Source organism: Setaria italica, chromosome VII (genome assembly GCF_000263155.2).
Source record: "Setaria italica strain Yugu1 chromosome VII, Setaria_italica_v2.0, whole genome shotgun sequence".
NCBI classification, from domain to species: domain Eukaryota; kingdom Viridiplantae; phylum Streptophyta; class Magnoliopsida; order Poales; family Poaceae; genus Setaria; species Setaria italica.
Genome location: NC_028456.1, coordinates 32,911,893 through 32,922,318, shown reverse-complemented (window position 1 = coordinate 32,922,318; position 10,426 = coordinate 32,911,893). Strand labels below are relative to the sequence as shown.

Below are 10,426 nucleotides of genomic sequence, written 5' to 3'. Positions count from 1 at the left end.
TGTATAATGACCTTGTAATCATGAAGCATCAAACAGGTAGGGCCTTAATTTTGCTCATAGTGCTTGTCCGATTGGCATTACTTGACAGGGCAATCTCAGCGGCCAAGCATCTTACCAACCGCCATCACCATGTTATAATACCCCATTTGCCAACCATCACTTCAACTTCATCAGACAATTAACAAGCCATATCTCCCCCCTCTCTCCCTCTCTCTGCCTTCCTACATCTCTGTTTCTGGTCCTTTCCATCTCTGGGAATGTCAAGAGGCGGTAGATAGAGAAGTTGCAACCTCCATGACCTCTCCACATATACATCTTGCCCACAACCTTCCCTCCATAGAGTCAGAGCTAGAGAGAGATAAGATAGATAGAGAGAGTAGCAGCAGCTATGGAAGAGTTCACATTCCCCAGCGTCCCGTTTGAGCACTGCAACGCCGCCAAGAAGGTCTCCTTCCCTCACTTCGCCTCCCCGTCGCCGTGGCTCGTCGTCCCCGGCGGCGTCGTTGACACGGCCGCGCACGAGTACGATCACCGGAGGAGCTTCTCGGCCGTGGAGCAGCAAACCGCCGCCGGCAGCGACCACCACCACCACCTGGGAGGCTACGACGGCCACCACCACGGCTCGGCAAGGTTCGCCGTGGAGGACAAGATGGACATGCTGTGGGAGGATTTCAACGAGGAGCTCGCCCGGGCCGCGCAGCCGTGCCCGCTGACCAAGGGGACGCCGTCGTGGGCGGCGACGAAGGAATCCTGGTTCGCTGGCGACGGCTACGAAGGGGCCGCGGAGACGCGCAAGCACGCCGTCGTCCGGCGGCGGAGGATGGGCCTGCTCATGATGCTGAGGCTGCTCAAGAAGCTGTTCCTGGCGCACAAGTCCGGCGCCGCTCCGTCGAGGAAGACGCCACCGATCTGATGCAGCAGAAAAATCGAGTCTTCGAGTCGACTGTGCATGGATGATGATGTATCAGATGTATATACGAGGGCGATCAATTGATCAACACATGTTTCTCTCGCTAGCACAAGACCAAGAACATGGTTCGGAGCTGTTTTTGCTGATGAATGTTCTTGTTTCTCTGTTAGAAGTTCCTCTAGTCTGTGTGGCTGTTCAGAGTCTGATCATCCTAAATCTTGGTTGTGCATTGGGTTTGGCTTAATTTTGACTAGCTCTGCTAGAACTTGCAGAAAACAGGGCAAGCTATGAGAATTCTGCATCTAACGATGTTGTACAATCAGGCAGATTTTGCTCTTTGTCAAATTCTTTCCTGGCTGAACTTTCACAGTTTTTGCGAAGTTCAGCCCGAAGTTTCAAATCTCAATTGAAGTCATTTAACAATTGTTCAAGTTATCTGCGCAAATATAAACTGAAGCACATCTAAATTAGGTTTGCTAATCACATCACCGAATCCAAGTATTTAACTTTTCTGACCGGAAATCAAGACTATCTGACTCAGCTACAGTAGTGAAAATGACCCCCAAAAAAAAGGAGAACCCACATTTTGCAAATTCAAAATGCACTCCTCCTAGTCACACCCTTTTGTGCATCAGCTTTCAGCCGTTTAGACGTCGCTAATCCGTCATAAAGAAGAACAAACGTGGCTTTAATGAATACAATCCTGTCATTACAAAAAGGGATGGACGGAATATTATCGGTCCCTCTTGCGCATACATAATGCTTGACTGAATTATGGCATGAATCGAAGATGAGCAACAAGTTAAGGAACGGCCATGTGGAGTGGAGGACACACCAACAAACCGGTTGGTCCCAAGTAGACAGCAAGAAATAGTTGTAGAGAATGTATTGTGCGTGTCAGCTTGAAGTCATCGCATCGCATACCAATCTACACACTCGCCTGGTAGGTATTGCATCACACAGAAATAGAAATTCCAATTCACAAGCAAAAGGTTTGTTGGCTACAGCCTACAGATAGTAGATAACTCATGTACGTGGCAGTACAGCACAACACTGAATTGCTTCAACTAGGGTACTGGTATTTCTCAGCAACATGGAACTGGCCACAAATGCTGAGCGGTGTGGTGCTGAAATATTCCAATGACCCCACAGAGTTGCTGATTGGCACCATATCCTACATCCCAAATTTATGAGCATGACAGTTGAGAGATCTGATTTTCTTAGCCACAGAACGAGGCTGAATAATGAGCATTGAAATGGCTTACAGATTACAGAACTTTGGGGGTCACAAAATATCTCCATATCGATAAGTATAAGTACATGGAATCCACTTATTTAGCTGTTCAAGACGAGAACATGGGGCTACATGTGTATAGACGAACAAGAACTAAGGACACTACAGGTATACATGCATCAGACTCGACCATTATGAAACATCTATCTGCTGTTCAACTCAGTACAAAACAACTCAGCAACCAGTCGACGAAGCCTGCATTACTGATAACCCCTACGAGCCACCCTGTGTGAAGGAACATTATTAAATTCACCCAGTCAACTAGCAATGCATGTGATTCGTTATTATAAACAATAGCATCGAAACCAAAACTTAATACAGCAGGCTTAGGTGAACACTACAGAAGGTAGCGTAAATTGCAATATTATACATTACCTTAATCCATAATGAGAGAGATTGACGTCCCCCCAAACTCCTAAGCTAACCTCAAAGAACCTGTAAAGGAAAAATTATCTGTCAATTGTGTCTCAAATTCAACCTCCACATGAGACATAAAATCCAGTGGTTATAACAAAGTAATTACAAAACTTCAGAAATCAGAACAACTTTATGTGCAGGAAAAAAAAACTTCTCCACTTTCAGATCTCAGAGAGAACATTTCCCCCTGATATTCTTCTCTTTCATGTGCAGAGCAAAGAAGGTGGGATTTGCTTAGCTACGGAGCAGATGGTCAAGTTGACATGCAGTTATCTAAGAACAGGCGCACATGATTCTGCCTGTCATACCTGATCATGTAGAATAAGCACCAGGCAGAATCTCATCTAAGAAATGTCAAATTCTCTCTCAAGTTATGTTTAGCTTTCAGTGTTTTTTTATCATTCAACCATATTTTTATCCAAAAACTTTGGTGATCCGGATTCAAGGATATCCATACAGATAGTGTGGAAGAAGTATCAGAAGAAATATTTATGAATTATATTCTTGTAATACCTCATATTTATGACCTTAATACATTGACCATACACAAAACATGTGATGATAAAAAGGGGTGCTCTCAGGATCAAGTATGACAACATTTACTAGAACAACTCAAGTTTTGTAACCTATTATGCTGTCATTTGCTTAAAACTAAGAGATAGAATCCTTAACACAAGAATCAGACTAATAACTAAGTTTATTGTAATCTATTATGCTGTTATTTGCATAAAACTAAGAGATAGAATCCTTAACACAAGAATCAGACTTTAAATTTAAAATTCCAGAGAGAAATGTTGAAAGAGAAACAAACTTTAGCAACCATAGAAGTCCTAAATGTCTTGAAACTTACCTTTATTCAATGGCTGCAGTAAAACATGCCAGTATTGTTTCATCACTTTGAAATGTTCTTAAGTAATCCGGACAAGGAACCACAGTGTGTTGATTTGTACTCGCACTGCTCACAGCATGACTGAAGTAACTGAATAACTCTCACACACCTGATGAAATAAAACAAGCATGAACATAAGCGCACATGATTATAATCACAAAAGATCTCAAACATTCTTATTTAACTTTCATATTGATAATGACTCATAAATTATGTGCATGGTACCACCAGTTATTAAATGTGTGCTTGTGTGTTGAAAATTGACAGTATCCAAAAACAAAAGCATTCCAAATCATGATGCTTATTGTAGTCGTAGTGTTAAAAAAAGTCACTCATTGTTAACCCAACACCTCAATGCTGATTCAAGATCCTAAGGTTTGTATAATTGATAAATGATAAGTCAAATCTCTGTTGTGCCCAAACACCTCAATTTAAAACACAGTACTATTGAGAAGCATAGAATCCAAACTACAAAAGATACCGAGAAACCAAACAAGCACCAAATCATTGTTCATTTTAATTAACTCTCATGCATGGTATCACCCCAATAGAATCTTAAATCATGCCAAGATTATCAATCTCAGACAATTAGACAAGTAAGCACTGCTGGGAAATTGTCCTAGCAACAGATGATAATTATTAATTATGCATCCAACAAACCATAAAGACGTCATGCTCAAATAAGTTGTTAAGGTCTATGGTCATTTATCATGAATCATATATTCCTTGTAATTTTATATGTTCATCGGCCTGAAAGAAGGATTAAACACACTAATCTCTGGAGCTGTGGCAAACATATGTACATTCAAATTTTTTTTCTGATGTGACATCCAGAATTCCAGGACAAGCATGAAAGAAACCTAAGTCACAATCTAAACTAACAGAGGCGAAATCAATGAAAAAAATGTTCTGAGCAGAAATAAATCAACACAATATCTGGCATATAAAATGATACAGGGGAAGTCATAAGCCTGTCAAAATGACCCAGAATAGTATTAATTTACCATCCAACCTAGAGCAGAAGTTTCTCCACAACAGCCTGATGCTAACGAATTCCTTAAAAAATGCTAGTGACAGACAACCAAGGGCCAATGTCAAGATAAACATAGCACATTGTAAAAAAAAATGAATGTTAGAAACTTAGAATCCAGACACCGCCAGTTGTCCCTAAAATCAGCCAAAAAATATGGACAGGAGAAAGGGCGCCGACTCATGCTTGAGCATGCGAGCAAACATCTGAAGCAAGCAACATCTTGCTACCCAGCTCCCAAGGCCGTCAATCAGAAACTATTCCTAGAATTCCTCCATTCCTTTGAGACGAGAACCACGCCTAGCTGCTAACAGCAACGTGGTCACCGTCAATCCCTAACCTGATGAGTAGAGGGCAAATTTACCAAATCCAGCATAGCACGAGTTCTTGGTGATTCCTAACCCCCTAATCCAGTGGCTCTCTACCGGGTCTCCCCGTTCCTAAGACCTGAACATCGCGCAGGAATTTAGCTCAAACACCAGACGCCGCCACCAATTCATGTGAACTAAATCCAGACTCACGAGTCATGAAGCAATCGGATTCTTCGGGTTGGGGGTGGGTGGGTGGGGGGTGCATACTTCCTGGAGTCGAACATGTTCTTGGAGAGGCAGGCCTGGATGTCGCACGCCTCCTTCTTGCACGGCTCCTTGCTCGGCTGCGCCATCTCCCCGCCTTCCTCTTCCTCCCGCCGCCGCCAATTCAACACGGCGTTGCGCTCTGAGTTCTGACACGAACGCACCCGTGCCGTGCTAGTTCAGGAAGACGCTTTCGAGAAAACTCACAGCATCTGGGCCGAGTGGACTCATATGTGACTAGCGGCCGGCCCATCTAGCGCACGAGCTCGTGGCGGCCCGGCTCGGCCCGCGTTAGTTGTGGTTGCGTCCGTTGATGCCCAGTCCCTTCTCCGCCACTCGACTCGACGTCTCGACCGCACCTGCCCGCCACGCACGCAGAGGGGTGAGCAATCGCCGGTGACAAGGAGGACGCAGAGAATTTTTTTTCCGTTGGTGATGGAGCAGCTGTTGGTGCCATCCCTTCCGATTCTTCGAGGTAGATGAACCCTCTGCTCCGTGGGCTCTTCCTGGTTAGTCTTACTTGTGCTACTGCACTGAATGCGAGCCATGCCTACCATCTGCTTGTGGAAATGCTCATGTCATGCGAAGCAGTCAAGCAGAGAAAGGAGTTTTTCCCCCATCTGAACCAGTATAGTATGATGGCCTGCTGGTTTACCGGTTTACATGCTTGGAAGCTCTTTAGGAATGAAGACGAACTGTTGTTGGCTTTGCCTCTGTTTGAAACGAAATGCTAAACTTATATGTCTTAATCAATATTCACGGTGGCTCCGTGTTGTAATAATGTTATGCTAGAACCGTAGTGGGATGTGATTACAATGCTTAGTTACTCGTTTCCGCATAAAACCTGCTAAGATGGAAGAAAATAATTGGGAAATACCCTGATTTCCTTTGGTGGTTGGTTTTTGCCGGCACCGTGCTGGTAAAGATGATTTGAGGTATGAGTATGAAGTGGTAGTTTCATTTTGTAGTTCCGTTCATGCCTAACACTTGGCATATCATTTGGAAGGATGGAGTTTGGACAAACACTGTGCATGTCTTTATTCTATTGTTTCACATGATATAAGAGCTGTCACAAGCCCTTTTCTTGTATCAGAATGATCACAATTCTTATTCCAAGTCAGTAAGTCACCAAATGTAGCGTGCACTGTGCATACACTGCGGTTGGTGCTTTGGTTATGGATTTCACCTTTCTATTTTCTGTCCACATATGAATAGTAGTGATCAGTATGACATAAATAGGAACTCTGTCCCTTTTTTCCAGGGAGGATGTTGCCTCTGCTCAAACATTGCTGTGCCTTTGGAACTCATCATCTCTTAACCTGGGGGAGCATCTTCCAAACATCAGGAAGAGAACAAAAACAAATCAGGAGTTGGAGCGCACAGTGCTCGGCAAATTATGACAGAGCTTCTGTACCAGAGAAAGACAGTCCTCTAAAGAATTTAACATTACCTGATAATTCACTTCTTGATGCCCGTATTCTCTATTGTACCTCTCCTGCCCTGGGTCATAACAAAGTAAGCAATTTTTTATATTCTGTTTCACAGCAGAATTCACATTCATGTTACATGCATGCCGCGGTACTACATCTCATTAGCTACCTGTTAACTGGAAGCCATTAGTATTTCATTTTTAATTCTTCATTAATCACAACTGATCCAAAATTTCATATTTGAATAGCGCCTTTCATTTTTTTTTTTTGTCGGGGAGGGGGGATTTGGTGTCAATAATATGTGACAATTTGTGTTGATGGCGTCATGGTTTTGAAATAAAATACTGAGTTGTGAACAACATGTAATTTTCCTAGCCCATCTGTGCATATGATTGCTAACTAAATACCATTATGAAAAAAAATGATACATCGAAGTCCTGATCTAGTAAATTGCGTCATCTGCCTTATATCATAACTTTCCCATTTCTTTTGGTATTCAGGAAGCACACCCAGAATCTAACAAAAGAGTGCCTGCAATAGTTGATGCTCTTGATAAATTGGAGCTTAGTCCCAAGGTATATCAGCAATACTACTCTAAATATTCACGATTTCTGGAGCTTTATCTACTGCACATTACCTTAATTTTCTTTTAATTTAAATTCAGTTTATACTCATGCTAAAAAACTAAATATAAATGAATAGGAGGAACCTTCTCTTCCTCCCTAAAATGCAAAACTACTCTAGTTAATGCATATAATATATTCTCACTGAAATGATTTTTTTTTTATTTTCTCCTGGTAATCTACTGTTTCGGGCATTGTCTTATATTCTTATCAACTGTTTTTCAATAGATCATTTTTCAGTTAAAACGCACAGTAGTTTATCACACAGTTCTTGCTTATATCATGTAGTTTGCATTTCACTGGAACACGACAAGTATGCTTAAGTTACATAGCATCTTATTTGTTTTGCTTTCAGCATCGTGGTTCACAGGTTCTTGAAATTCAAAATTTCAACCCTGCTTCTCTAGATGATGTTGCACGAGTTCATTCCAAGTCTTACATCACTGGACTTGAAAAGGTACTTGTCATTAAGTTGCTCTTAAATACATTTTAACATGAGAGGAGAATTGGAAGTTGCTTTTCTCTACTGGTGAAAACATATCAATAAGATATAAAAATGAGGCTCCTATTTCACATAATATGTGGTAGAAATTCTTTATTTATAGAGTTCATGGTGCAGGCTATGAGTAAAGCTGCAGATGAAGGTCTGATATTAATTGAAGGAACTGGACCAACATATGCTACAGAGACTGTAATGCTCTATGCATGTTTGCTCTTCTTTTTACATTCTCTTGATGCTAAATGCTCTACTGCTCTACTGTAACAAGTTATACAAGCTTGACATTGTTGACTTCATCTTGATGAAAATAGTTTTCTGCGGTATTAATTTTGAGTTTTAGTCATGGATGACTTCATAGTTTACTTCACCTACTGATGTGCATGCAATTAGACTTAGCAAAATTTTAGATATCACCTTTTTAGTTGTTCCATTTTTCTTTATGCAGACTTTCCAAGAATCACTTCTATCAGCTGGTGCTGGAATCACACTGGTTGATTCAGTGGTAACTAACCTTCTCTCTGTTGACTTTACTGGTGGTTACAGTATTCTTGTTACTATAAGATTCAGCAAATTTTCCTTTGTAGTACCAGTTTCCCGAGAAATGCTGTATGTTTCCCTAGGTTGCCGCATCAAAGTTAGGTCCTAATCCACCCCTTGGCTTTGCGTTAGTAAGGCCACCAGGACATCATGCTGTTCCTCGAGGTCCCATGGGCTTCTGTGTGTTTGGGAACATTGCTGTGGCAGCTCGGTATGCTCAGCATCAATATGGACTAAAGCGGGTGATGATAATAGATTTTGACGTTCACCATGGCAATGGGACATCCGATGCATTTTATGATGATCCGGACATCTTCTTCCTCTCAACTCACCAGGTTTCTTGCCTCTGCACCTTTTATTTGCATAACTAGGTGCTGAACTTTACCATGAAACGACCTTTGTTTTCTATGTTTCATCGATGTAGCTTGGAAGCTATCCTGGGACTGGTAAGATCGACGAAGTCGGTCAAGGTGATGGCGAAGGCACAACGCTCAACCTGCCACTTCCTGGTGGCGCAGGTGATTACGCAATGAGGTGTGCTTTTGATGAGGCCATTGCTCCATCCGCCCAGAGATTCAAGCCTGATATCATCCTTGTTTCAGCCGGGTGAGATCCTCCTTCCATAAGTTTAAAATCAAACTATTCTGAACCTAAAAATGCTGAAGATTCGCATTCCCTTGGTTCTACAAAGAAACCCGCAGGCACGCCTTATCTATGCGGAACCCATTCATGCCTTTTTCAGGTACGACGCGCATGCACTGGACCCCCTGGCCGGCCTGCAGTTCACCACGGGCACGTTCTACATGCTGGCATCGAGCATCAAGCAGCTGGCAAAGGAGCTCTGCGGCGGCCGCTGCATCTTCTTCCTGGAGGGAGGGTACAACCTGCAGACGCTGTCCAGCTCCGTCGCAAACACGTTCCGTGCGTTCCTCGACGAACCCAGCCTCGCGGCGCAGTTGGACGACCCGGCGATGCTTTACGAAGAGCCGACTCGGAAGATCAAAGAGGCGATTGCGAAGGCCAAGGGCATCCATTCGCTTTGAAGGCTGGCGCCAAAGTTTGAAGCGATGCTTCTGGTACATCTTTTGCTCGTTTCTCGTAACACTACGAGACTGTTGTAGCATATATGTGCGCCGTGTAGGGGTTTAATTTCAGCGCTGATACCTCTTATGGGTACATGGTCATGTACGACGCATCGCTTTCTATACGACACGGCTTTTAACTTGGTTTTGCGGCCGGCGAGACGAACGCCGGTGCTAATTTCTGATGAGCCTGTGACTGGCATATATAGCTGCTGTCTCGCGTCATCATCGTCGTCTACCTCTGATGTTCCTGGCCCCCGTGAAGTTGACGAGGCAAAAATGGGCCGGTTGCCGTCGTTTCTGATTATTCTATTTAATGCAAGAAGAGTAAGGATAGACGTCTTATTCTTCAGTGTTAAGATAGAATGACTGTACACCCTCTTCTCTCTTTTAGTTAGCCTTACTTATTTATTCCGATTCCTCAGCTGGAAACAGAACTACCAAAGGGAAGAAGAAGACAGAAGGCAACAAAGGCGCGTAATCAGCTTCAAGCATACAGAGAACTTGACTTACTCACCTCCTTTAATGCCTGCTTTTTACTACTTGGATGGCTCTCAGACCAATTAACTTGATACGTGCTTAGCACCCTCGCTGCTATTTCTCTCGTTAAGCTGCTCTCTCCTTTTATCAACTTATGAAAAAACAGCCTATGGATCTTCCGTCGCCCGCTATGGATGGTTGCAGTTGTCAAAAGGCTACCTTTTCGCACAACACTTAAATGAGTCACTGGCTGGTTTTGACGTACGTAATATTTAACCTTACAATCGGCATCGCCCTTCTTCTTGCAACAGAGGATTCGTTCTCTACGTCGAAAGGACTAAGAGCTCTTATTCCGCAGCCTTTAGCACATAATGGAATTGCTCCTTCTATGCCTCCTCATCTGTCTCGCCAGCAAATCCTGTTAACAGCCTAGTCTATTAGGAAATAGCTGATTCAATTGCTAAAACTGATGTTCGAGAACGGACTAACGGCACTGATTTCTAGTGCTAGAACAGAAACTGCCCTTAACGCGCAAATGAAAGCCCTCGCTACACTCTTTACCAGCAACTGCTCCCGCTTATGGTAGTAGATCTGCAGCTGGTAGATTGACTGTTTTATATGGACTGAGGCTGCAACTGAGGGTAGTGCCTGAGAATGCTA

At 43.0% G+C, this 10,426-nt stretch overlaps 2 protein-coding genes and 1 long non-coding RNA gene across 3 annotated transcripts; 2 read left to right on the top strand and 1 right to left on the bottom strand.

The window, feature by feature from the left end:
- Nucleotides 1–160: 160 nt before the first annotated feature.
- Nucleotides 161–1,333, top strand: LOC101768065. The gene has a single exon (XM_004977145.2). The coding sequence runs from the start codon at nucleotides 389–391 to the stop codon at nucleotides 911–913; it is 525 nt and encodes a 174-aa protein (XP_004977202.1). The 5' UTR covers nucleotides 161–388; the 3' UTR covers nucleotides 914–1,333.
- Nucleotides 1,334–2,112: 779 nt separating this feature from the next.
- LOC101767664 lies at nucleotides 2,113–2,644 on the bottom strand. The gene is made up of 2 exons (XR_002678459.1): nucleotides 2,580–2,644; nucleotides 2,113–2,429 (listed from the first exon to the last, which is right to left on the bottom strand). It is a non-coding gene; the product is annotated as an uncharacterized LOC101767664 (long non-coding RNA).
- A 2,812-nt stretch (nucleotides 2,645–5,456) lies between these two features.
- LOC101766996 (histone deacetylase 14) lies at nucleotides 5,457–9,511 on the top strand. The gene is made up of 9 exons (XM_004977142.3): nucleotides 5,457–5,590; nucleotides 6,377–6,630; nucleotides 7,046–7,120; nucleotides 7,524–7,625; nucleotides 7,788–7,859; nucleotides 8,113–8,169; nucleotides 8,288–8,539; nucleotides 8,629–8,810; nucleotides 8,947–9,511. The coding sequence occupies exons 1-9, from the start codon at nucleotides 5,551–5,553 to the stop codon at nucleotides 9,245–9,247; spliced, it is 1,335 nt and encodes a 444-aa protein (XP_004977199.1). The 5' UTR covers nucleotides 5,457–5,550; the 3' UTR covers nucleotides 9,248–9,511.
- The last annotated feature ends 915 nt before the right edge of the window (nucleotides 9,512–10,426 follow it).